The following is a 27874-nucleotide window of genomic DNA, read 5'->3' as shown; positions in this document are numbered from 1 at the left end:
TTCCTGGCTCCTGGCTTTGGCCTGGCCCAGACCTCACTGTTGCCAGGGAATGAGTCAGTAGACAGTAAATATCTTGAAATTTCTCTCTCTCTCTCTCTTCCTCCCTCCCTCCACCATTCTGCCTTTCAAATCAATCAATCAATTTTTAAAATCCCTTCCCTGCCTATTGAAAAGCTACCTGTGCCCTAAGACCTGCCATACAGCTTGTCACTCCCAAGCCTTAGTGCAAAAGAGAGAAACCAAAGCAAAGACTTGAGTGGTGTCTGTGGAAAGCAGCTGCCTGCTGGAGTGCCCAGCCCTAGTTATTTACTGAGAACAGAGGCTGAGAGAGACCCACGAGGGCACAGAGCTGGCCCCTGGACAAAACCACTGATTCAGAAAGAGAAGCATACACACTGGTGCTCTTCAGTCTTTTTTTTTTTTTTTAATGCATTTTAGCCACGCAGAGAGAATTAGCATCAAATCCAAGGGCAGGGGATTCAGAAGAGACAAGCGCACCCTTGCTCTCGGCTGTGGGCCGGTTCCATCAGCAGGGACAGGGAGGGAACGCTCTGCTCCAGGACCACGTAGGCAGTCACCACCTCTTCAGCCACCCTGCCCTGCGGTGCCCCGGGAGCCTGTCTTCTTGCACAGAGGACTTACAGGGAGGACCACAGCGTTCCCGATGGCACCCCAGCAACCAGCGCTTCTGCACGATTGTCCGTGTCACGAGGGAGGCCTCGCACCAGCCTCTGGGCTCTGTGTACGGCTCCCGTATGTCTCCTCCATTCTCCACTCTGCCTGTGCAGCAAGCATTACCCTCTCTTCTTCATCCTAAAGCATTCATATTTCAGCGAAATGTTTTAGCATTGTTACGGGCAACCATTTGTGAGTGGCAAAATCGGCTCAGCGGTTTGCAGTCAACTATTTTTTAGGTGAAATTGAACATAGCATTGCATCATATGTGATGCTAAGCATATGAGTTTTGTCTCAGTTATGTGTACATAGGCAATATATACTTCTTACTCAGAATCTCAGTCAAAAAATGCTCAAAACCAACGTGAGTACCTGTATCTTCTGTCTGCTAAAGCATCCAGCACTGTGCCTTAACACAAATCAAATGTCTGCTAAATATTTGTGGAATGGACAGAAATAAATGAATGACGTGCACAGTGGCCAAACTGAAGAAGTAATTCACCCTGTGAGGAAACAGATTTGGTAAGAGCAGGACAGCCAAGGAGTCCTTGGGCAAATTTCTTCTACTATTGAGAAGCACTGCATCATTTCAAGACTGGTTCATGTGACATCACTGAGATCTTAACTGGGCAAAATCCAGCTGATAATGTCCTGCTTCCCAACGTCCTTTAGATTGCATGAATCTATACTAGCATAAGAATTTTCCAGAACTGGGCCAGCGTCGTGGCTCACTAGGTTAATCCTCTGCCTGCGGTGGCGGCATCCCATATGGGCGCCGGGTTCTAGTGCTCCTCTTCCAGTCCAGCTCTCTGCTGTGGCCCGGGAAGGCAGTGGAGGATGGCCCAAGTACTTGGGTGCCTGCACCTGCATGGGAGACCAGGAAGAGGCACCTGGCTCCTGGCTTCCAATTGGCATAGCTCCGGCCGTAGCAGCCATTTGGGGGGGGGGGGGTGTGAACCAACGGAAGGAAGACCTTTCTCTCTATCTCTCTCTCTCTCACTGTCTAACTCTATCTGTCAAATAAAAAAAAAAAAAAGAATTTTCCAGAACTGGTATAGCCATGTGAATTACTCTAAATAAGGAATGGCTCAGTGGCCATTTAAGCATCATGGTCATGTCTTACTTAAAATTATCAATGACAGTGGATGTCACAGCACAAACTGGCAACGACCTAAGCATCCATGAACTGATGAATGGATGAACAAATGGCCTGTGCATCCACTGGAATCACTCAGCCATAAGAAGGAATGAAGTGCTGAGACTTGAAACAACATGAATGACCCTTGGAAGCATGCCAGTGGAAGAAGCCAAACACTGAAGACAGTGTGTTGTAGGAGTCTGTTCACAGGAAACTTCTAGACAAAAAGCAGATCAATGGTTGCCTGGGTCTGCAAGTGAGCGTGGAGATTGACTGCAAAATGAGCCAGAGGAGGGAACGTGCTAGGGTTTTGGAAGAGTCAGAGCACTGGCCTGCAGCGACGGCTACACAACTGCATGCTCCCAGGGAATCCTGCACTCACAGGGGTCGCTTTTAGGCCGGGTAAAGGATAGCTCAAGGAAACTGCTAGAAAAAGTACAGATGCTTTAGAATGCCCCTACGCCTAGGATTTGGCTTCGTATTTATAGGAAAAGAGTCTGCACCATCCATAAAATCACATTATTCTATAACCTGGCCATATCCCTCTTGTCCAGGAATATGGAGAGAACATCGGTGTGGCTCAATCTGTCTGCCCGTGTGGCAGCTTCGTGCGCTCTACGGGGCAGCACAATACCATCGGGCAAGCAGGGCCTTCCTGGTCATCTGCCCACTGCCTCTGCAGCAGAAAAGCCAGCGAGAAAGCAGCTCCCTTGCAGCCCTTTCGGAACTGTTGTCCTCTTCAGCAGACAGGATTGCATGGGCTTTTCTGTGCTGCCGAAATCAGCAGCAATTGTAACGCAAAAACACCTGATGAGTGTGATAAATTTCTCCCCAAGTAACTCATTTCCCTGTGAAAGTACAAAGTACTTAGAATAGTTCCAACCTTGTAACCTGAAATCACACAGCTATTCAGAGCTAATGGCCAAGGCAGGCAGTTGACACTTGGAGAAGACAATTGCCATTGTCTTCTTCATTTGCTCCTGTAATGAAGGAATGCATCTTACACAACCTTCGCCCTCGTGTGCTCCCCACTCCGAATGGATCCTGAAACTATGCTAAGTGTGTAATAAGCCCTGGATAAATACTTGTTGATTTGATTGATTCTTTGTCTATTCCAGCTATAGTGGCCAGATTAGAACTGGTGGGACGATTCCCGTAAGCCTGGAATGGAACACACTGTACCAGGAGGTCTTGGTAATTTGATTAATGACGATGTGTTTTACCACGATTTCTTTCAAATCTCAAAACTCCAGAACCCTTCAAATGCAAACCAGAGGGGGACAAAAGAAAGCTTAGTGATATTCTAGTCCCCGTTCGGTTCATCTCAGAACTATAAACCACATCCAAGTAGGTGAAAGTTATTATAACTCACAATTATACAAAAACCAATTTCGGTTTTGCTAATGTTTAAAACACACAGGCGCTACATTCAGCTTCCTTGGTTTGTTTTTTCAAAACAGCCCCAGAGTTTCCATGTGGCTTATGATCCTAATTCAAAAAAGTCAGCATCTACATGGGCACATCTTTGGCAGAACGCACTCAATACAAACTAAAATGAACAGTAATAGCAACTCGATATGGAGCTGGGAATTAAGTTGGTGCTATTTTTTAACTCTTCTGAGTATTTTGAAGCCCACTCCTGGCCACCGCTTCTGCATGGGAGATAAAGGGAGAGCATTGTGGATGGCTTCTGTCCAGCCCACTCAGCGGCTGAAAGTGAGTGGGATTCCTGCGCTCTCTCCACAGAGATGGTGAGGAATGAGGCAAGCAGTAAATATCCGCCCTCACGCCGAGTGAGGACAGCTTGTTGGGGAGAACTGGCTCCATTACAGGCTTCATTTTCGCTGGAGATGATGAACGTGCACTTAGAGAGGCAAGAGCCACCTACTGAGTGCAGTTATTCTCCCCGTGCTGCCAAACGCCAGGCTCCAGGTCCCTTATCCTCAAACTGAATAATGAGGAGGGAGCTGGAAGTGGCATCTGTTGCCATACACCTGGGGTTTGTTTTTGTTGGTTTCCTATAGTATTTACTAACAGTCTGCCGTACGCACAGCCCAGGCGTAGTGTGCTGAATTTCCAGCCTCCTTCCTTTTGACTGTGTCTGCCTCCTCTGCCTGCCCAGGGCTTCCTGAGATCCTTGGGAAGTGGCTTCAAGTCTTTCTACCTGCATCACTTTGGCCTTCAGCCCAGACCCTGGCAGAAAGAGCGCATTCAACTCATGTTGGTTGCATGGCTGGACAGAAATGACAGATGAGTGAGTGGGTGAGTGAGTGGGAGGGGGATCAGCGGATGCGTGGGTGGGTGGGTGGATGAGTGGGTGGGTAGGTGGGTGGGTGAATGAACAGGTGGATGCATGAACGGATGGATAGCTCCTTCAGTCAATCAGTCTCCCTACTTCCAAGATTGTGTGCCTGATATTGTGATTGTTATATAAATGCACACCATTATCATTATGTTCCTGGCATCCATCTGTGTTTTGATGTTAAGCCTGGTGGGAACACAAAGAGAAAGAATTCCTTGTCTCATCAGTGCCACACGTGGACAACTCTTTGCCGAATGCACTACTTATCACCTGAAAACTACTCTTAATGATATCTCATTCCATGTATAGATTCTGGCTCAAGAAGGTTAAGATTTTATTTTTGAATTAAAGTGCGATAAGAGACCTTTTGGTTCCCAGAGTTGCCTTTCTGTGTGTAGGTCAGAAGTTGCTGGCGGGAGTCCCAGTGTCTCCCTGGAGCTACTGCATGCTTCTGCTGAGCAAGTCTCTTTAGCCTTCAAGCTCAATGACGTCAGAGTCTGTGCAGGCTTTTTTCCAACAGGAGACTTGCATCGATGATTCACACATGCTTTCCAATCCCCACTGTTTCAGAATTTGCAAGCAGATGAGCTTGTTTTAATTCTACATGGTGAGAGCTTCACAGAAGTTTGTTGCCTTTTTATAACTGGTTACCAACCACTGGATAGTGCCATGGCATATGAGGTAAGATTCTATGTCATCGCTGACAGAAACATGTTTCTTAGGGACACTGGACTCTAACACAAACATTATGATAATAAATAATCAATACGATTTATCAAGCACCTACCAAACGTCAGGCAGTATGCAGGTGTCTTACACACATTGACTCCTTCATTCCACATTGTAGTCCTAGGAATATTATTTCCATTCTGCTGGTGGCATAACTGACCATCAAAAAAATTAAAGTAGGGGCCAGCGCTGTGGTGTAGTGGGCTAAGCCTCCACCTGTGTACTGGCATCCCATATGGGCAGTAGCTTGTGTCCTGGCTGCTCTGTTTCTGATCCAGCTCTCTGCTATGGTATGAGAAAGCAGTGGAAGATGACCCAAATGCTTGGGCCGCTGCACCTGCATGGGAGACCCAGAAGAAGCTCCTGGCTCCTGGCTTCAGATAGGCGCAGCTCTGGCCATTGTAGCCATTTGAGGAGTGAACTAGTGGATGGAAGGCCTTTCTCTCTGTCTCTCCCTCTCTGTATCTGTAACTCTGCCTCTCAAATAAATAAATTAAATCTTTATAGAAAATCAAACTATGTTGCCCAAGAAGACATAACTAGCAAGTGACAAGGTAGGACATAAGTGCAGGTCCAGGATTATGTCTACCTGATCACCTCGGTTGGGTTATTCTAAAACACAATTCTCTTGCTTATTTCTTCGGCTTACTACACAAGACAGTGTGGTATTGCTCAGGTACTAAAAGCCCTGCTCAGAGTGATTGTGATTTTGAGTTAAAAAAAAAAAAAAAAAGGTCTGATGTGTAGATTTTCCTCAATTTCAATGCATTGTGGCATAGAATAGTCCTTAAACTTTGAGCACCAATTTCCACAGCATGCATGTTCACATGATCCACGTGTATTCCACAGTGATCCGTATGAGGATAATTGATTGCTTCCAGGCCAATAAGGCTTGTTCCAAATTCCAAGGAAACCACAAAATGATACTGTGGGAGGCTGGAGGGGGAGGGAGACAGGCCATCACAGCACTGACAGCACGTCTGCCAGCATTTGAGTGCCTATAATGAGAACACAGGGCATATTTACAGCACTTCCGTTTGGTTTTTGCTTTATGGCGTTTTTAACACAGTGGCAAATAGGAGGAGGCTGCCAGCTGGCCGAAACCCACAGCAGATCTGAAGGTCAAGACGCCGCCTTCATCTGACATATGCTCTCCCTCTCTCCTGTACAGCTGGTGTAGCCGTGACCCTGCGAAGAACATGTCTGTTCTTGTCCCCCGTGTGTGGTGCTAATGTCGAGGTGCTAATATGGCTTTGTGGCTCCGTCTGAGGTCAGCCTTTCCCGTGTTTCATTTCATGGCCCAGCAGGCACAGAGTTTGTGGTTTGCACCTTATCTCTATGAGCACTCAAGGCCCCAGCTGGCTGTCCAAGACTGAGTACAAAAGAGCACCCGGTTGCCCAGGAGGTCAAGCTGCCCCGGGGCAGCCAGTGCCACAGCAGGTGCCGTGCCTGGGCCTCCGTGACCACCCTCACAACACACAGACCCTCAGACTGGCACCAGTACATCCTGCCTCCCCCTACCCTCATCTCAGTCCTCCAGTCCGCAGCCCCACTTTTTCTTTAGTCATTCAGAAGTTTTAAATTTCTTCTTTGATGAATTGCTCCTCCCCTACCCCACCCTGCAACCTGGCTCTGAGGTAGTTTCCTAATTCTCTTTGACAAGACAGTTTACTCTTGATGAGGATTAGAGGTTATTTTTAACCTGAACACACAAGGAAATGATGCAACAATTCTTTTGAGCTGGCTGAATGGTTCCTCTTTTTTTTTTTTTTTTTTTTTGTTTTTGAATTCATATGATTCTGAACTTCAAGTTGTTTCTGCCCTTTGTGAATCATCTCATAATCCCAGAATAAAGTCCCTGTCTTCCAAAGGCTTGGCTGGTAGTGATTACTTTCCTAAGTGATTGGCATTTTTATCAGTTGTAGACCCCGATGTCAACAATCTGAAAAAAAAAGGGGGGGTTGGCATGGTGGCATAGCAGGTAAAAGCTGCCGCCTGCAGTATCAGCACCCCACATGGATGCCGGTTCAAGTCCCAACAGCTTCACTTCCAATCCAGCTCTCTGCTGTGGCCTGGGAAAGCAGTAGAAGATGGCCCAAGTCCTTGGGCCCCTGCACCCACGTGGGAGACCAGAAGGAGCTCCAGGCTCCTGGCTTTAGATTGGCCCAGCTCCAGCCATTTCAGCCATTTGGGGAGTGAACCAGCAGTTGGAAGACCTTTGTCTCTCTTTTTATAACTCTGCCTTTCAAGCAAATTAATTTTTTTAAAAATCTGAATAATTTCAATTTGTGTGTGCTCCTGAAGATCTCTTGCCTCCCAAGAGATCTCCTGCTTCCTGTGCAAAGCCCACTCCAGTTCTAGAAAAGAGTTACCTCTGCACCTGGCACCATCAGATTGTCTGCTTCCCTACAATCTCTCATCCAGACTTTCCAGGTAGTGCACACACGTTTCTTACTCTTACTTTTTTTTAACTATTTGTGCATTTAAGTCCGTATGTCCTCCTCGAGGCTTCCCAACCTCAGCACAGTTGACATGTGGAGCAGGCAACTCCTTGTTGTGCAGCATCCTCTGCGTGGTAGCATGCACCCCATGCCCAGATTCGATAACCAGAAACGTTGTCAGAAGCCCTCCAGGCAGGCAGAATTGCCCCTGGTTGAGAATCACGGCCCATCACACTGTTTTAAATGACAAGCTCCTTTTGGTCAGGAAATAATCTAATTTGGACATTCTGCAGCACAATCAGAAGATGCTCAGAGAAGGCCATTTAATGATGATTATAATCATTAAAAATGTAACAAGCGGGTTTTGGCTCACATCTAAAGAAAACAGAAAATTGAAACAGATGGTGAAATAAATAGCGGTTAACTTGTCTTCTTCAGCCTTCCGTTCTATCTACAAGATTAAAGCAGTTCTTAGTTTTCTTTGATTAACCTCGCAGAGGGATTGAAGATCTGTGGGATAGAGTTCATCTCCTCATCCTTAAACTGTTCCCACCAAATAAGGCAAGAGACAGGTGCGCCAAGCTCTCCTGGCACAGCGCGAAGGGGTGCCACCCCACCAGGGAAGGGGTCTGCGCCGGGGGAAACGCTCCTTTGCATTTTCCATTCTGAGAGGCTGGGAGTGTATGGCAGCTCCGCACCCTCTCACGGGATCCCTCCCTCTAAAGAGCGCTAAGTTTCTCTCATGAGTGAAAAAAAAGCAAAAGGCGGGTATGAACCGAGGTACCGTCACAGCTGCTGCTGCTCACCCATTCAGATGGCACTAACCCTCCGGATTTAGGAAGGAAGAGTTTCTAAGTCATCTCTGTATAGCCCTGTCTCTGGGCGCGAGAGCAAACCCGATGAGTTGATCTTGATGAACTACATGGGTTATTTTTAGTCTATTCATGAGACAACATGTAGGTGCTGCTTGTTCTTACAGGCATTGGATAACAATTCAATTAAGCAAATATTGATTTAAATGATGGGTAAGCCAGCCTGAATGTCACCAGTCACCAGAGTGGAAACATCCTCTGTGAAGGCTCTGCCTTCCAAACTTGACTTCTATAGCCATGGGTTGTACCCTCAAATTCTATCCCCACATACACCAGTCTTTGGTGATAGCTGATAGCTGGATGCTGCAAGCTCCGGAAGAGGGTGAAGAAAAAGTCTGCCAGTCACCATCCAAAGCCCTCAGCAATCCCAGCTGCAGGACTGACCGTGAGTTTATGGAGGCATGGCTTTAGAAGTGAAGGCAGCTACTCCATACATTAATGGGTAAGGCTCATCCCTGATTTTAAAATGGATGTATTTGCCGGCGCCGTGGCTCAATAGGCTAATCCTCCACCTTGCGGCGCCGGCACACCGGGTTCTAGTCCCGGTTGGGGCGCCGGATTCTGTCCCGGTTGCCCCTCTTCCAGGCCAGCTCTCTGCTATGGCCAGGGAGTGCAGTGGAGGATGGCCCAGGTGCTTGGGCCCTGCACCCCATGGGAGACCAGGAAAAGCACCTGGATCCTGGCTCCTGCCATCGGATCAGCGCGGTGCGCCGGCTGCAGCGGCGGCCATTGGAGGGTGAACCAACGGCAAAGGAAGACCTTTCTCTCTCTGTCTCTCTCTCTCACTGTCCACTCTGCCTGTCAAAAAAAATAAGAAAAAAAAAAAAACATTTGAAAAAAAAATGGATGTATTTACTTGCTTTTAAAAATTAGCAAAAGAAAAAAGAGACGGAAGAGCCCAAGAGGGAAGATTTCCCATGTGCCATGGAAGGCTTGGGACCTGGTCTCTGGGGATAACAGAGCCTGTTGGGGAGCCTGGGGAGCTACGGTGAGATGGTGAGACGTGGGCTGGGGCTTCATGCCAGGCCCTATGAAGAGGGCAATGGGGAGTCACTGATGGTTGAGTGTTCCGGGCCTGGCCTCACTGCATCCGTACAGCAACCCTGGGAGGTTGCTCTGTTAGCACAGCTGAGCTGGAGCCGTAAGTTTGGCAGCCACTTGCTCCAGGTCATGCAGTAAGTAGGAGGGAGAGGTGGGCACTCCAAAGCCACCTGCCCCTCAAGCACAGTGGAAATTGAGTGGAGCAAGCCAAGGACTGCAATGGTCTAGTTGCAACAATGGTGGCTTTGACACATGGAATGGTCATGCCAAGACTCAAAAGATCCCATTAGCACAGGGAAAAGGCCTGATTGGCTTTGTAAATAAAGAACCACTTTCCAGTCCACAGAGCAAGCGGCCCAACAGTGCTCCTCCTTGGAAGGTGCCTTCCCGGCCCTCAGATGCCCAGCACCGCAGGTCACTGCCGAGTGACCCCCTGAGGAAGGCCAAGGCCCCTCCAGGTGCGTTGAGCAGCACCCTTTGCACTTCTCATGGGGAGTTTCTGTTCCTGGCCCGTGCCGGCTGGTCTGGGCTGTCTGACAAAAGCCAGCCTGCATACCTGAGTGCTTCAGCGCCACCCAGAAGGCCCCAGGATGGACTCCCGGGCTCACCATGTCCCTGGTAGACCCAGATCTCATGCCAAGAAAGGAGAACCATTTTTAAGAAGATCTATGAGTGTGAACAGAGGCAGTAGTGTCAGATGCTACAAAAGCAGCATAATGCAGTTAAGAGCTAAACTATTTGGTGCCATTGAGCGAAGGAACAAAGGCTAAATAAAAGCATTAGGTTTTCCCTACACCTTCTAGAAGTACCTTGGCAGGAGGAGAAGCGAGATAAGAAGTGGTAGTAAGATTGAAAGGATCTGCGGCCGGGTAAGATGTGAAGTTTTTTCTTCCATAGCAGCCAGCACACCTTTTTCTCCTGTGTGTTGTCCATGCCAGACTCTGCCCCAGGCTTGGGAGATACAGCTGTGAATACAACTGACCAAAATCCCCAACCCCTTCTATTAGGGGGGCGGGATGGTAATAGGGGACACCAAATGGGAAAATAAATGCATAAGTATTAAAAGGCAGCTTTGGATACTCATGTCAACGATATGATCAATGGGAAAATAGGCCCATAAGTAGATATGATGTCCATACAATGGACAGCTGGCCGAGTTTGAGGGAAGTGGTGGTCTAACAAAAGGTGACATTTGAGAGGAAGCCTCACTAATGAGAAGGAACTGACCATGCCCTGTCCAGCACAGGGAACAGCGAGTTCAGAGGCCCCTGGTGACAAGCACCACGGTGGCCTGTCCAAGGGATCAAAAAGGCCAGTGAGGCAAAACAGACATCGAAGGAGGGGAAGGCAGAAGAGACCGGAGCCAGGTCATAGTCACAGGCCACAGGGAAGAGTTCGGGTTTAATTCTAAATGCAGTGTGACACGCCGGAGGCTTGAAGCAGGAGAGTGCAGAGACGAGAAGCGCTGTGGGGTGGAGGACCAACTCCGGGGGCAGCAGTGGAAGTTGCTGCAGCTGCAGCAGTCCGGAGGGCAGAGGCTGTTGGCTTGGACCAGGGCGGCGATGCTGAGAGGGTGAGAATGTTGCGGGTGCAGAGACGGCAGCAGCTGCTGAGGGGCTGCACACGGGAGAACTGGAGAGAGAAAGGGAGGATGGGACCTCAGGGCCTTTGCATCGCACTTTGGGGGAAGGGCAGTGCCCTCTACTGAGTCAGGAAGACTGGAGGAGGCGGCGTGGGGGAGCTGGCAGTGGGGACTTTGGTTCTGGGCAAGGTGGCTTTGCAATGCCAGTGTGCCAGCTGGGAGAAGTCAGGAGAGATACAGATTATGAAGTCACCAGCACAGAAATGAGACAAAGCAGGTGGGTGAGATAAACATACGCTGTGGTCTGAAGTTGCAATCCTCCCGCCCCCACAAACTCATATGTTAGAACTCCATCCCCGGTGTGAGACTAGGAGCAGGTGGGATTAGGAACATGAGTGAGATCACGGCCCTCCCCAAAGTGGCCTGAAGGGGCCCCTTTCTCCTCCCTTCTACCAAGCAAGGACCAGCAGAGAGTGAGCCCTCACCAGACAATGGCTCTGCCAACACCATGATCTTAAACTTCCCAGCCTCCAGAATGGGGAGAAATACATTTCCATTGTTGATATATTACTCGGTCTAAGGTACTTTGTTATAGCGATGCAGATGGACTAATATAATACAGAATTCCCATATGACTCAACAATTCTACCCCTAAGCATAGACCCAAAAGAATTGAAAACAGGTTTTCAAACAAAAACTTGTCCGTGAATATTCATCATGGTACTATTCACAATAGCCAAGTGGTGGAAATGACCCCAACGCCTATCAGCTGGTGAATGGATAAGCAGTGGGTACATCCCACAGTGGAATACTATTGGGTCATAAAGATGAATGAAGTACCGGGGGTGGGCACTGAGCCTAGCACAGTAGGAGAGCAGAAATGCCAGACAGCCTGTGGGGCCTCCTGGAAAGCCAGCAGGAAGTGTTCAGGGAAACATCCTCACGACAAAGTTTGTTTTGTTTTGTTTTGTTTTGTATTTTTTTTTTTTTGACAGGCAGAGTGGACAGTGAGAGAGAGAGAGACAGAGAGAAAGGTCTTCCTTTGCCGTTGGTTCACCCTCCAATGGCTGCCGTGGCCGGCGCACTGCACTGATCTGATTGCAGGAGCCAGGTGCTTCTCCTGGTCTCCCATGCGGTGCAGGGCCCAAGCACTTGGGCCATCCTCCACTGCACTCCCTGGCCATAGCAGAGAGCTGGCCTGGAAGAGGAGCAACCGGGACAGAATCCGGCGCCCCGACCAGGACTAAAACCCGGTGTGCCGGCGCCACAAGGCGGAGGATTAGCCTAGTGAGCCGCAGCGCCGGCCCACGACAAAGTTTTACAGAAGATAAGCGGGGACCCAGACTCATCTGGTGGTGTTGCATGGTCTTCACCTTAGATGTTTAACATCTATTGAATTGGGATCTTAGCTTCAAATACACAGGTTGTTTCCAAAAAGAAGATAAAGGGAGACTTTATTTTAGGTGAATTTATTTAAAGCGAATCCGTCTTTGGATTCACAAAGACTTGTGTCTGAAGTCCTGCCCCACCATTTACTAGGTGTGAAACTTGGGGTGAATCGCTCGATGCCCTAAGCCTCAGCCTCCCTGTTTATAAAGTAAAAACCGCATCTACCAGGGCTGTTACGGGACTTCAGAGAGATACTACATTGTGTTAACAGTGTCTCAGGCTTAGGAAATGGGTTTTTTAAAAAGATTGATCTATTTATTGGAAGGCAGAGTGACAGAGCAGGAGAGAGAGAGAGAGAGAGAGAGAGATCTTCCATCTGCTGGTTCACAGCCCACAAATGGTCCCAACAGTCAGGTCTGGGCCAGGCCGAATGCAGAAGCGGGAACTCCACCTGGATCTCTCGCGTGGGTGACAAGGGCCCAAGTTCTTGGGTCATCTTCTGTTTCCCAGCACAGTGGCAGGGAACTGAACCAGAAATAGGGCAGCCAGCACTTGGACTTGGGTCTACTGTGGGATACAGGCATCCCAGGTGGCAACTCACTCCTCTGTGCCACAGCACTGGCCCCAGTTAATGGTTTCGAAAGCCTTTACCACCGCACTGAAAAGAATGCGGCTGTCCTATCCTTGTATCCCAAGTCCTGAATTTTGGTCATTTGGTTTGGTGCTTTCTGGAGATGCTACTCACGCTCATGGACGTATTATGAAGTTTCCAGAGAAAGTTCTCTGTAATGTGTTCTAAAGGAAATGGAGAGGAAAATAAACCAAAACGAAGTATGGAAACACAGCTTGGGAGTTCAGAAAAACTATTTGCTCATCATAAATTAAGTTAAAAATATAGTTGCACAAACAGATGACTAAATAATACTCAGACCCACAGATCCAAGCTTTTAAGTGCCTTCTTATATAAGATTGTTCGACTGAACTAGCCTAGTCACTTAAAAAAAAAAAAACACTTAGACATGACTCTTTTTTTTTTTAAATAGAAAACCATATACTTCCAAATCCCTGCTGTTTATATAACGTGGAGGCGGCAGAGATATCTGGAAGGAGGAGCTGGCACCGTGGCAGGGAGGATGGCACAGCAGATGCGTGAGAGGGATCCTCAGATCTCTGCCTGCACACTGAGCCCCTGCAGCAGGGAAATCAGCCAGCCCGACTCACGCCCCACACCACGTAGCAACACACACGCCTTCACTTCGAGTTCCTGAGCCTGGATCAGGTAAAGTTCGCTTTGGGTTTTCTGTTTTTTTTTTTTTTTTTTTTTTTTTTTTTTTTTTTTTTTTTTTTTTTTATCAAAGTCACATTCATTTGATCCATGGACAGGCATTGGTTAAAATAGTGTTATCTCTCTCACCAGTGTATCAAGGACAGTTAGAGAAACAGTTTAGAGACACTTAAAATCAGGTGCCATGTGCATCTGATTCCACAGTAGATCTAAATCAGTATCCTGCAAGGAGCCATTTCTTAGACCTCTGCTGCTTAACATGCTAGAATCTGAAGCACTCTCTCAATCAAAACCATTTCTTCAAGATCATGAAAATCCTGTTTTCCAGAGGATTTTATACACCTGATTTGATCCTGTCTCAAAAGCCAGCTTTGTTCTTCAGTTATAAAGGTTCGCTGTGTCTCTCCTGCCCAGTTGTCTGCTGTCTGTTACACTAATTCCAGCCAGGGGAAAATAGCAGGTGTGTCTCAGGCAGGGGCAGAGGTTCTGAGTGTGCCTGCACAGTGTCTAAACAACCTGCGGGTGTGCAGTCTACACCATCGAGGCAACTTGAATGAGTTGGCTGATATTTTCCCCCTCAAAAATTTTTTAAAGATTTAGTTATTTATTTGAAAGGCAGAGTTACAGAGCAAGAGGGAGACACACACACACACACACACACACACACACACACAGAGATATCTTCCATCAGCTGGTTCACTCCCCAGATAGCCACAACGAAGCCAGGAGCTAGAAGCTTCATCCAGATCTCCCACGTGGGTGCAGGGGCCCAAGCACTTGGGCCATCCTCTGCTGCTTTCCCAGGCACATTAGCAGGGAGCTGGTTTGGAAGTGGAGCAGCTGGGACACAAACCAGCACCCATATGGGATGCCGGCAACACAGGTGGTGGCTGAACCAACTATGCCACAATGCCTGTCCCTCCTCTCAAATTTGAATTATTTATGCTACTCTGAATTTTTCTGTTCCATTTTTGAGAAAACAAGTGAGTTCACACTTAGCTATGAAAGAATAGAATGCGTTAAGCACATATGAGGGTACCACAAGAAGCTCATAGGACTATTATGGAAAAAAAATCTATGCAGGAATTTAAAAAAAAATTTGCACCAAAATAAGATTAGCTTTTAATTCCATTTCCACATACTTGAAGTGTCCCCAGACCTGATGGGGACCTTCTGACACCATTTCCTCTGTTGCTACAACCTGGGCTCCGTACCCAGCACACACAAGAACTTGATCTGACGCAACCCGCTTGCGTTTATGGTGTTCACAACCCTGTAGCAGAGTGGACCACCTTCCCCAGGGTCTGGACCCTGTTTACCTGGGGAGCCATCTTTGGCATGATATGAGAAGTCTTCTAGCGGCCCTCTGTCCCAGGAGAGTGAACAGACATGGCATGGGCAAGACAGACGACTGAAGATCCCGCGGACGCTTTCTCACATGGAGGAACTCTGAGACGGGTTGAAAGGCACACCCTCCCCCAAAAATTAAATGTCGGAGCTCTAACACCTAGAACCTGTGAATGCAACCTTTGGAGTTCAGGTCTTTCCAGAGGTCATCAAGTTCAGTGGAGGTCATGGGGGTGGGCCCTGATCCAGCGTGAGTAGTATCCGTAGGAAAAGGAGAAACACAGGCACAGAGACAGACCAGCCTGGAGAAAAAGCCAGCCAGAGAAAAGCAAAGAGAGAGGCTGGGGCCTCGGAAGGAGCTGACCCTGCCAACACCTTGACTGTGGACTTCCAGGGAGCTCATTCACACTTCATTGATGCCGCACTGATGGAGAATGAGAGTCCATATACACCTACTTCCAAGACAACTGGGCTGTTCTTGCAAATAAGAAGTCCCCAAATTTCCATTCTGTGCTTTTCTTTTAATAAAAATTTCTCTAAAACACACTGTCCACATTCTCAAACCAAGGACAGTTGCACATAATCTAAACGTCTCTGCGTGCCGCGGGTGTGTCAGGGACCGCCGAGCACAGAACTCTCTTTGTCCCTGCCAGCGATGGCATCACTGGCTTCCCTGTATTCTCCTCCAACATCAAGTTCCCAGACGGCCCGCTGCCCTCTGCATCATCCCCATTCCTCCGCCCCAATGTGCCCCTCTCGATCTGTTGTGAAAGAACAGAAGCAGGACAAACAGCACATTAAAACTGTTTCGGAAACAGAAGTTCCAAGCTGGAGTCTGCAGGAGTCTCCTAGGGGTTAGACCACATGCACCGGGAGAAACTTCTTTGCTTGACTGCTGCTGGGGCGGGGGTGGGGCGGGGGTGGAGGGCCAGCTCCCTCCAACCAGGGCAACGCAGTGTTGCGCCACCTCGACACAAAGCAGGTCGCGAGACACCCTCAGGCCTCCTGGAGACGCTGGATGCTTACACGGTAAAGAGAAGCAACCCGGACAGTGAGGGCCTGGGGAACAAGCTGCTCCCGCGGGGCTCCGCCTTGTCACTGATGCGCTTTCACGTGTTTGGGATATGGTTTTGCCATGAGGTGGCACTCTCTGAAATGGCCTTTCCATGATGCAAAATTAGTTTGGGAAATTCTAATTCCCCAAACGGGGCCGTAATCAGATTAAATGACCACAAAGGAACAAACTTGCTTTTGAAACCAAGAGTGTTTACCAAATTAGATTAGATTCTGTCCTAAATCCTCTCACTTTCCAAAAAGAGCACATTGATTTGATTCTTCCGTTTCTACTGATTGGAAGTGACTCCTTGGCCGCCCTGGGTTTTGTATGCAATGAAGACTTTTCTGCTTTATACTAGGATCTTGCTGTTGTTGAAAACACCCACCAAAACAGAAGCTAATGTTTATAAAGCACTTGCAGTGACTCAAACAATGGGTCAGATGCTATCTGTGTATTTGATGACATGGTATCTTCCCTGCTCTCCCAGACTCCTTGGAGGCAGGTGTGATCATTATTGCTCCCATTTAGCAGATGGTAAACTGGAGGCTTAGGATATTCAATAAACTTATTCTGAGTCAGCCAGCTACTAACAACCTGTACTCTAACCCAGGCAAAACTCCCAGGCCTACATCCTTAATTATTCTGGTGTATATAGTAAGGCTAATTATGAGCTTTTAACTTGCTTAACAAATCACTTTTATTTTAAATTGTCTCCCCGATGAGCACTTATGAAAACTATATATATAAGCCTATATGGTGAGCATTTTTTAAGCCAAAATCACGCTCCTCGAGATAGAGCTATAAAAGGGTCTGCGATCTCTGTTAATTAGCAACGAGGGAAACGTCAAGAATGCCTGCTGTGTGCTTGGCAGCGGGAGAGCGCGAAGGTACGCAGTGGGGCGCAAACGGTGACGAGTGGCAGGGCGGCCGTCGCTTGAGACACTGCCAGAGTGAGACAAACATTTCAGGTCCATACCAGCATCGTGTTAGTGCACTTCTGGGGGCTTGCGGGCACTTAAGAGCCTCAGAGTCCAACGAGCCCGCTCCTGAACTACCTGGCTTGGAAGGACGCTTAGTAGGAGGCGAGAATGACAAAGCAACAGAGCTTGCTTTTTAACTTTCTGTTCCAAACACCCGCAACAGCTCTATGTTAGCTCTTAAATAAAATCCCGACGGGTGTCACAACTTGGGAGCCTGTGATTCTCAGGAAGGGTCTTCTGTGAAGTCTTTTTCCAGTTACAGAAGAAGAAAAAAAACAAGGCCAAAAACTTAATTACTTAATTGGTTGGCTGGTCTTTGGTGTTCTTTTGTCTTCAGGGTTAGCACTCACGTGGTGCTGCTGGAAATTCATACTAACATGAAGCAACAATGAAAATTTCCTTTGAGCAGATAAACATGATTGTGATGCCAGATCTAGTGCATTGAAGCCAACTGAAAAACACAAACAATGCATGACAGAATCTCTGCACTTGTACACAACTATTTGTTTAAAAAAAAATGCTCCATGATGCTCCAAGTCCCCACATACAAGTGTGCCATGTAATTAAATGATGCCAACAAGAACAGATGGGCCAGCATGTTAGGGACGCAGGTCCTCGTAATCTGACCTCAGGAGACAACAATGTCTAGGCCGGCGCCGCGGCTCACTAGGCTAATCCTCCGCCTTGCGGCGCCGGCACACCGGGTTCTAGTCCCGGTCGGGGCACCGGATTCTGTCCCTGTTGCCCCTCTTCCAGGCCAGCTCTCTGCTGTGGCCCGGGAGTGCAGTGGAGGATGGCCCAAGTGCTTGGGCCCTGCACCCCATGGGAGACCAGGAAAAGCACCTGGCTCCTGCCATTGGATCAGCGCGGTGCGCCGGCCGCAGCGCGCTGGCCGCAGCGGCCATTGGAGGGTGAACCAATGGCAAAAGGAAGACCTTTCTCTCTATCTCTCTCTCTCACTGTCCACTCTGCCTGTCAAAAAAAAAAAAAAAAAATAGGAGACAACAATGTCAAGAACTCTCTTTCCCTATTCTTGAAACCTTACGCGCGTAGCTCTCCTTACATTTCAGCTCCTCTAAACTAAAATGGGAAGAGGATAAAAAAAAGTCTCCATCAGTGTAAAAGTAATTTTTATTTAGAAGAAATCTACAAAGAAGGTCATTGACCCCTTAACATTTAATAAGGGATGGTGTTCTGGAAATAAAAAGCTATCCCAGAAGAAAGGTCTCTAACAGGTTTATTTACTTTTTTTTTTTTTCTTCAAGGAGCAGCAAAGCTGAGACACTATGGAAAAGAAATGTCATGTCAAAGTTTGATATTTATTTTCAAAGCAAGAAGCCTGAGCCACAGTGATTATCGAAACTGAAGAAGCAGCAATACTGTCTTCAGATTCTGCCCCTGGATGTGCACTTCTACAACACGCAAATGATGAGTAAGTTAAGCCCCCAAATATCGAGATGGTACGAAGGGCAAAAACGTAGGAAGAAAGACAGGAGTGTAGTTTGCTCAAGGTACTGAGTGAAAAGAAAGCAACGTAAATGATTTGGGCTGCCGCTCAGAGGCAAAACGGACACAAAACCAGCAGCTTCTCCTGCCGGTTCCTTTTGGCAATTCTGTTCAGCTGGATGGCCCAGACACCGTCTTCCACGTCTTCCACGGCGGGATGGAAAACACAATGTCTTCTTTTGTTGTAGAGAAGCCTACGGGACATAGGTTCTTCAGTGGTTCCTTTACTCCCACAGGAATTAAGTATCTACTGCGGGGCTAGAATAAATGGGCACTGAAATGTTTAAAAGGTGACGTGCCTTCCTTTCAGACGCTCAACACCAAGGGCTTGGGGACTCCTGTTGCTATAAACTCCTCCACTTTTTATGCCAAAATTGTTTTATCTAGAATACAGTAAGACTGTTAAAACAGATTCTGGGGTTTTCGGTAATTAGCACAGCTTCTTGTTACCACAAGCTCTGGACTTGGGCAGACTGAAGGACCACCTGGCTGAACGGATCACATGTTGTGATAATGCTCCTGTTGCCACTAACCCTTTAAGGTACGATTTCAACTGATGATCAGTCCATTTTTATTCATTTACCCAACTGAATAAGAATAGAATTTTTAGAAGTTGGTTTAAGTTTTGCATTGCATGGGACTAAACAGTTGACTTGACTTCCTGCTACTAATATTTCACCCCTAAAATATTGTAAAAGGAATGAACTTCTTTCTGAGCATCACAAAAATACTTTAAAGAACATACTAAGGAGAGATACAACAACGTGAGGTGGAAGACGTTTTAAAGATGATTTGCCGGGACTGGCACTGTGGCGCAGTAGGTTAATCCTCCACCTGCGGTGGCAGCATCCCATATGGGTGCCGGTTCTAATCCTGGCTGCTCCTCTTCCAATACAGCTCTCTGCTGTGGCCTGGGAAAGCAGTAGTAGATGGCCCAAGTCCTTGGGCTCCTGCACCTGCGTGGGAGACCCAGAAGAAGCTCCTGGCTCCTGGCTTCAGACTGGCACAGCTCCGGCCATTGCAGCCATTTGGGGAGTGAACCAATGAAAGGAAGACCTTTCTGTCTCTCTCTCTCTCACTGTCTGTAACTCTACCTCTCAAATAAATAAATAAAATCTTAAACAAAAAAAGATGATTTGCCAATGATAAGTGCATTTAAAATGATTCACTGTTATCTGGCCTGAGTCATATTAATATCTAGTGTGAGAAAAAAAAAAAGTCGATAAAGAGAAAGCTCATCCAAGTGAATTGAGTGTTCCCGTAGAAGCGAATCTTGCCACTTTGCGTGGTCTGAAATGCCACGATGATTTCACATCCATTATCTCACTTACTTCATCCCCAGCTCTGGGTGGGGGTATGGAATGGGCAGTCCATTTTCAAGGTAAATCCACTACTGAAGGTCAACCAGAAAGGTGACAAAGCCAGAACACAAGCCTGGTTCTTTGGCCTCCCAGATAAGAACGCTTTCCAATACATCAAAATTTTGAAAAATATTGTTATTGGCTCCAGCATGGTTCATTGTACTTGTTAGATGCACAAGGGAGAGGAGGAGGAGGAGGAGGCAGAGGAGGAAGACAGGAGCCGAAAAGAGCTTTGGGATTTTCCAACAGCGCACACGTCGCTGTGACTATACCACCCTTCTCTGTGCTTGGAGTCACTTGACCCTGCATAAACCGTGACCACAAAACCAGCACACGGCCTTAAGGGCTGGCCGCTTGCAGGCTGTCCCTGGGTTGCTGAGCACGGAGTGACTGTTCTAGCAGTTGGGTCCCTTTACAAGAGAACTTGTTTTTCTTTCCTCAGAACCAGCCACTTGAGCTCTGATTAACCAACGCTTTGACTTGTTCTATCTTGATTTTAAATAGTTTGAGGCTATTGTCAGCCTCAAGGCAGATTTTGCTAATGAACAAATTTGACAAACACATTCTTCTGGAGGTTTGACTTGGAAATGCCTTTGCCTACCTTCCAGCAGCCCAGAAGTATGGCTGCTCACTTGTTTTTCACTCAGGTGCTGAAAGTCAACTCAAGAATGGCAACGTCTCTATTTCTCCCTCTCTAACTCTGCCCTTCAGAAAAAATTAAACAAAAAGGAAGGAAGGAAGGAAGGGAGGGAGGGAGGGAGGGAGAGAGAGAGAGAGAGAGAGAGAGAGAGAGAGAGAAAGAAAGAAAGAAAGAAAGAAAGAAAGAAAGAAAGAAAGAAAGAAAGAAAGAAAGAAAGAAAGAAAAGAATGGGAATGTGTTTGTGCCAGGCTTCCCACTGTGGACAGGTTGGACGCCTAGGAGTCAGTGCCCTGCAGAGTTTCCATTTGAGCCTGAACTTGTAAGCGGGTTCAGCTCACCAGCACGTCTCCCAGGGTGGACACGGCTGCACAGATAGCATCGTAAATGAGGGCTAAGGAAGAACGCTTCATTGAAAGCATCATAAACAAAGGCTGAGGGGTCACCTTGACAGTTTCCGTAGAGCAGGCAGTGCTCCTCATGGCCGCGGAGCTGCAGGACCCCCGCCCCCCGAAAACCTCCTACCTACTGTATTTATTACCGAATAGGGACAATATCAGTTTCTTTATCTCATGAGTCTGCCTTGTACTTGCAAAGTATTTTGACATGCTTATATGAAAATACTTATTAGGCTAGAGAGATATGAATTATTACTGTAAGTTATAAGCATAAGTGAAGATTCTAACTCCCCAAACACTCAATTCTTTCTCATATGTGTAAAACAGAATATTTTAATAAATATCACATATTCATGAATCAAAGCTAAATGTTCATTCATCTCAAGTGCATACAGTTAGTGGACACGGGAGATATAAAGATGCATAAGACAGTCCTAGATGTCAGTGAGCTTGCAATCTATAAGGGAAGAAATGGGAAAAAATATGTATAAAATATGTATTGAGTATAAAAACTTAGATAAGAATCAGAAAGATGTAGAAGGCACTCTGTTGTTGATCGCCCTTGGAAACGCAATTATCCAAGGACTATGGCTCAAAGGAAGGAGAGTCCACTCCCAGCAGTGGGAAAGAAGACTGAAGAAAAACAAGACAGCAGCCGGGTCTGGAGGGCTGAATCCACTGAGACAGAGGGAGTCCTTGTGGGTGGGAGGAGCCTGGTGAGACAGAGTGCAGATGCAGAAAGCAAAGACCGCAGATCCAGAGGGGAGAAAACAAAAGGACACAGAACTGCCAATTACAGTGACACAGAGAGCCCTGCCCTGAGACTGTGCCTGCTGTGAGAGACACCTAGAACCGGCCTGAGGAGGGCTCTGCATGCAGCATTGAGGACCTGGCGTTTCTGAACAGGAGAGGATCCTGGTGAAATCAGGATTTTAGACCCATTAATTCGGCTGTCATGTGCAGGAGTAAATACAGCAAGGAGGACCAAAGGCAGGGAGACCAAACGGCCCGTGGCAAGTCCAGGTGTGGGGTGAGGGCAGAGGGATGGGACGGGAAGTGGAGTAGGAAACCCGAGGAAGCACGGCGCTACCTCTCCAGGGCGCTGATGAGCATTCATTGTGGGAACTTTCTGTTATTCTCGAAAGTAATGTCAAACATATGTGTTCCAGAGAACTGATCTTCCTCACAGTTGCCAAGCGGGGAGTGAGGGAATCAAAGATTGTTCATTCACTTGTAACATCTAATACCTGTGTAGGTGGAAGCTATGGTTTGAATATGATTAGCCCTCACCAAAACTCAGGTTCAGGTTTCATTGCCAATGTAATGGTGTTGAGAGACAGTGGACCCCCTAAGAGATGGTTAGGGTTGGGGTCATGGGGGCTCTGCCCTCCTGAAAGGATGACTGCAGTTCCCTGGAGAGCGAGCTAGCTGTGCTGAGTGGGCTGTCGCAGAGCAAGGCGCCCCCTTGTGCTCGCTCTTCTGTGAGTACTTGGACTCACCCCACGCCATACCATCAGCACAGTACGACACAGCACCAGATTCTCGCCAGATGTGGCCACCAGATCTCGAACTTCAACTCTGAGCCGTGAGCCAAACTAAACCTCTTATTTTTATAACATCCTTAATCTCAGTCTGTTTAGCAGAATAGTTGATACCTGGAAACCCTTCTTGATCTTATCTAAGTACAAAAAGCTAGCTGAAAAAAAAAACACTTTTTAAAAATAAAGCACCATGAAATGTAGAATTCAAGGGGCAAGCTAACTCTAGTTGAACACCGACTATTCCAAAACTCTTCTCAGGACCCTAATCCTAACCCCAAGTGAAAGAGAGCCCTGAGAATTCCCAGGACCCTGCTTTACTTGCATCCCTGCGAAGCAGCCCCTGTTAGAATACCCTTTGCTTTCGGTGTCTATAATTCCATGTACGTATTTGTGGTGTCTCTGAATGAGTAGGGGAGAGAGCCAGGAGAGAGGTTTCCGGCCATGCTGATGCCCAGGACGTTCGTGCAAGTAACCACACAGTGAAGTCACCTGCACCCGGCTTCTGCGCCAGCCCCTGCACCCACAGTCAGGCCTTCTCGCCGTGTTGCGCCCTGCGCCCTGGCCCTGTGCGGGCACTTGAGGTTGACACACTCTATTCCAGTAGCAGCACTTGGCAGGAGGATTGCGCCGGGTAGACAGCAGCTTTCCCCACACTCCCTGCACCCCACCCAGCACTCAGAGCCCTTTCCTGGGCAGCATCAATTTCCACTCCACCCAATCCCTTGGCTATTTTAATACCACCCCTTAGCTCCCCCTCTCACCGGGCCAAAGGGAGGACTTGCAAGGAGTGGAGTCACTAAGGGCCCGGTCTCCTTCCTCCCTCTTTCCAGCTCCTCTCTTCCTGACTCCCCCACATCAACCTCCCCAAGTTGGCAAAACTGGGCTGAGTCCAGGGCAGGGGTGAATAAACAAATTAATCACTCCCGGGTTGTAGGAATGCTTCGATGATCATGCTTAGGCCTAAAGCAAATTCATGTGTTTGCATTTCTCTAGTCTCAAGAAGCTGGTGCAAACGGTCTGACGTCTGCACACGTAACAAGCATTCCTTTTTGTTCGCCTCTCTCTGGCAAGGTAGGAGCACGGTTTTGGGCCGTGGTGGATGCTCTTTCTAGATGCTGTTCTTTTTATTCTAACGCCGTAAAGATGTGTGAGCGTTATATAACACGTTCATGATGATCGGGAGCTGTTTACTTCACAAGGATCTAATTAAAGGTTTTTTGTTTATTTTCAGGCCTGAGCTAAGTTCCTTACCAGGGCCAAATTAGAGAAAGGGCTTGCTTCCCTCTGCCCTGTGTGCTCCTGGCCCCACCATTCCCCCTCTCCTCCATATAATCCACCTACAACTAGGTTAACAACCCTCTAACCCTTAAATGAACCCATTTGCCAACTCAGAAACCACTGGTATAACTTTAAATGCTTTGGGGTTTTAATCCCCTTGAGGATTTATGGTTTTTTTCTCTCTCTCTCTCATCCCTTCAAAACTAACCCCAGAGTTGCAAGAATCTGGGAACTTGGGTAAAGGAACAAACCGCCACCCAGACCAAAAAATCCAAAATCCCAGTTCATTGCTTCAACCAAAACTGTCAGTGCCTCAGAGTCTGCAATCCACACTGCCCTGAGTATAAAAACCTGCGTGCAATAACTCACAAAATGCAGGTGTTGTGACTGAATGTGGGAAGCCTAAAGCGTCAGTGGAGGTGGTCTGTCTGCGTGCGCGTTAACATGCGTGTTTCCCTAGCCTCTCCCCTCACGGCGTGGACACACACTGTTGCATCACGCGCAGGGGCTAGGAAGTGTGTGTTTTTCCAGCTCAGCCTCCGCGTTGGCTGCTGGATGCAGCAGCCTTCGCCCCTGCTACATCTCCTGCACCCGAAGTACAACAGACGCTTCCTCGCAAGCGCCGCACCCGCGCAGAGACAGGTGCGCGGTTTGCTCCCGCAACGCGCTGTGCTGCCAAGTTTCCTCTCCCTGCTAACACCCACCTCCGATCTCGCAGGGCTGGCGCGACGCAGGTTGGCCCGGTGCCCCCTTGGCGGAGGAAGGACTCTACACACCCAAGAACCAATCTCCTCCAACCCTGGCGGACAAGACCGCTCGAGGCGCCCAGGAGCCGTGAGGATGTCAACGTTCGCCGCCCCCTAAGGGAGCCGGCGCCCAGTGCTGCGGGGAATCCGGACAACGGAGGTAGAGGGGATGCGGGGGTGGGCAGAGCGGGGCAGCGGGAGGGAGCCGAGCGCGGGAGGGGGCGGGGACGCGGCCGGGAGCCGGGCGCCCTAGGCGGCGCAGGGGAACGGGGCGCTGGAGCGGGCGGGCGCAGGAAAGGGAGCGCTCGGCGGAACCCGCGGGCGCCCGAGAGGCGCTGGCTGGACGCTCTGCCCCGACTCCCCCGAGCCGCTCAATCGCCGGTAGGAGGGGGTGCGGGGAGTCGGGGTAGCAGGGAGTGGGGAGGCAGAGAAGGGGGCGTGCCCTCGCCCCGATTGGCTGCAGGAGCCTGACGCCAGGCCCCGGGGGCCGGCTCGGGAGGTGGGAACGGGGGGTGGGTGCTGGGTGCCGGGGCCGCGGGCCCCGCGCGCTCAGAAACATGCTGAGGTCCCGGCGGCTCTGCCAGCAGCGGCAGCGGCCCCAGCAGCAGCGGCGGCGGCGGCGGCGGCGACAGCGCTCGGCGGCTGCGGGGAGGGCGCCCGGAGCCGATGCCTCGGGCTCCGCGCCGCAGCTGCCCTGACCTGGCCGCGACCTCCGACAGCGCGCCCCGCCGGCACGGCCTCTCGGAGGGCTCCCCAGCCACGGCCCAGCTCCGCCACACCCCCCGCCCCCGGCCTCCGCAGCTCGGGATGAGCGCGGGGGCGCTCGCCCTGGGCGCCTCCGAGCCCTGCAACCTGTCGTCCGCCGCGCCACTGCCCGACGGCGCGGCCACGGCGGCGCGGCTGCTGGTGCCCGCGTCGCCGCCCGCCTCGCTGTTGCCTCCCGCCAGCGAGGGCCCCGCGCTGCTGTCGCAGCAGTGGACGGCTGGCATGGGCCTGCTTATGGCGCTCGTGGTGCTGCTCATCGTGGCGGGCAACGTGCTGGTGATCGTGGCCATAGCGAAGACACCGCGGCTGCAGACGCTCACCAACCTGTTCATCATGTCCCTGGCCAGCGCCGACCTGGTCATGGGGCTGCTGGTGGTGCCCTTCGGGGCCACCATCGTGGTGTGGGGCCGCTGGGAGTATGGCTCCTTCTTCTGCGAGCTCTGGACCTCGGTGGACGTGCTCTGTGTGACGGCCAGCATCGAGACCCTGTGTGTCATTGCCCTAGACCGCTACCTCGCCATCACGTCGCCCTTCCGCTACCAGAGCCTGCTGACGCGCGCGCGGGCGCGGGCCCTCGTGTGCACCGTGTGGGCCATCTCGGCGCTCGTGTCCTTCCTGCCCATCCTCATGCACTGGTGGCGGGCCGAGGGCGACGAGGCGCGCCGCTGCTACAACGACCCCAAGTGCTGCGACTTTGTCACCAACCGGGCGTACGCCATCGCCTCGTCCGTGGTCTCCTTCTACGTGCCGCTGTGCGTCATGGCCTTCGTGTACCTGCGGGTGTTCCGAGAGGCGCAGAAGCAGGTGAAGAAGATCGACAGCTGTGAGCGCCGCTTCCTCAGCGGCCCCGCGCCCGAGCCAGGGCCCCCGCGCCCGGACCCCGGCTCCAGCCCCGGCTCCGGCTCCGCGGCCGCGCTGGCCAACGGGCGCCACAGCAAGCGGCGGCCGTCGCGCCTCGTGGCCCTGCGCGAGCAGAAAGCGCTCAAGACGCTGGGCATCATCATGGGCGTGTTCACGCTCTGCTGGCTACCGTTCTTCCTGGCCAACGTGGTGAAGGCCTTCCACCGCGACCTGGTGCCCGACCGCCTCTTCGTCTTCTTCAACTGGCTCGGCTACGCCAACTCGGCCTTCAACCCCATCATCTACTGCCGCAGCCCCGACTTCCGCAAGGCCTTCCAGCGCCTGCTCTGCTGCGCGCGCCGGGCCGCCCGCGGGTGCCATGCGAACCCCCACGCCCGGCCGCGCGCCTCGGGCTGCCTCGCGCGCGCCGGACCGCCACCGTCGCCCGGGGCAGCCTCGGACGAGGAGGACGACGACGTCGGGGCCACGCCACCCGCGCGCCTGTTGGATCCCTGGGCAGGCTGCAATGGTGGGGCGGCGGCGGCGGCGGCGGCGGCGACGGCGGACAGCGACTCGAGCCTGGACGAGCCGTGCCGCCCGGGCTTCAACTCCGAGTCCAAGGTGTAGGGCCCGGCGCGCCCCCCGCGTCCGGGACGCGCGCCCTGCGCCCGGGGAGGAGGAGCAGGAGAGCTCGCCGGGGAACCGCGGGGTGCGGGTGGAGGGGAGAGGAGATGGGTGTTTACCAACGGCGGGTGACCGCATTGTCCAGGGCAGACAGAAAGGCCGTGGGGCCTTTGCCCAGGAAGGAATGTTTGGGGAACGGGTGGGAGAGTGGCTTGCCCAGTTTTCTGCGTGCGTTTTCTGTCTGTGGTTGGGCCTCGGGTGCGTGCGTGTGATGCCTCTGGGGAATTTTTCTTTCTTTCTTTCTTTCCAGGTGGTTTTTGACACTTTCTGCGACGGGGACTGGAGTGCAGGTGGGGTGGGTCGAGGGAGGGGAAGGAAGAAGCAGCAAGAGATGAAAATACCCGCTTGGCTTCTATCCCGCTGCTGGGAACTCGCGCAGTCAACCAGAGAGGGAGGCTAGGACGGCTTGTCAGGACGGTTTCCTTTTGCTTCCCAGAGGGATTTCGTGCTCATTCCCGAGTAGTGATTTCTCCTTTCTTGAAGCGAAGGGAGAGGATGGATGCCTAACAGTCAGGTTTTCGGATGTTTTCAGCAGCGCTCGGAACACGTTTCTCCGCGCCCCGAGCCCTGGGCGCCCCCCTGGTCAGGTTGAGGGCTGTCTACCTCACACTGTGCACAACGCACAGCAAGATAGGAAGACTTGTTTATATTAAACAGCTTATTTATGTATCAATAGTCGTGGGAAGGACCAGGCGTTGTGACATGTGACTCTGTCCATTGAAGACAGGACAGAAGCAGAATTTAAAAAGAAGAAAAAGGGAGGGAGAAAAGGAAATAGTTCAGATTACTGCACATGTGGATACAAACACATAAAAAAGAAGTGGTTCAAGACGCCATTTTTGCACAGTGTTAGGAATCATAAAGTCCACAGATGATGTTACTTGCACAAAAAGAAATGAAATATTTTTTAACGGGGTGGGGGGGAGAGCTTAAAAACTCGAATAAAATTCGAATTCTACTTCTGTTGTCTATTATGTTATTGAGCTAATGATTTATTGGGGAAATACCTTTTTATACTCTTTTATCATGGTACTGTAACTGTATCCATAGTATAAATATTATCTTAAGGATTTTTTAATTATTTTTTTATGTCCAAGTGCTCACGTAAACCTGCTGGTAAAATCTAGCCCTTGTGTGTAAATTCTACTTCCTCTTGTGTGTTTGACCAAGTATTTATACTCCAGTGCAACTAACTACTGTGTGAGGAATTGGTCCATGTGCAATAAATACCAATGAAGCACAATCAAGATTATGTACCGTGTGTCTGTAAGGGGTCAGTG

General features: G+C 49.9%; 1 protein-coding gene and 1 long non-coding RNA gene across 3 annotated transcripts in view; one reads left to right on the top strand and one right to left on the bottom strand.

Moving 5' to 3' along the window:
• Positions 1 to 5561: 5561 nt before the first annotated feature.
• LOC138845474 (uncharacterized) lies at positions 5562 to 25534 on the bottom strand. Its single transcript, XR_011382765.1, has 2 exons — positions 25395 to 25534; positions 5562 to 10830 (listed from the first exon to the last, which is right to left on the bottom strand). It is a non-coding gene; the product is annotated as an uncharacterized lncRNA (long non-coding RNA).
• The window catches only part of ADRB1 (adrenoceptor beta 1), a 29289-nt gene continuing 25183 nt past the window's right edge, over positions 23769 to 27874 (top strand). The window contains exons 1-3 of one of the 2 annotated variants that reach the window (XM_002718755.5): positions 23939 to 24201; positions 24278 to 24465; positions 24890 to 27841. In XM_002718755.5, the coding sequence (XP_002718801.3) occupies positions 24972 to 26537 (1566 nt within the window). In that variant the 5' untranslated portion in view covers positions 23939 to 24201; positions 24278 to 24465; positions 24890 to 24971 and the 3' untranslated portion in view covers positions 26538 to 27841. Of the gene's footprint in view, positions 24202 to 24277; positions 24466 to 24889; positions 27842 to 27874 lie in introns of those variants that run through there. The other variant, XR_011382764.1, reaches the window with a different exon arrangement.

Source organism: Oryctolagus cuniculus, chromosome 15, assembly GCF_964237555.1.
Source record: "Oryctolagus cuniculus chromosome 15, mOryCun1.1, whole genome shotgun sequence".
Lineage (NCBI taxonomy): Eukaryota > Metazoa > Chordata > Mammalia > Lagomorpha > Leporidae > Oryctolagus > Oryctolagus cuniculus.
The sequence above is the reverse complement of the archived record's forward strand: the minus strand, read 5'-3'. Positions and strand labels throughout refer to the sequence as shown.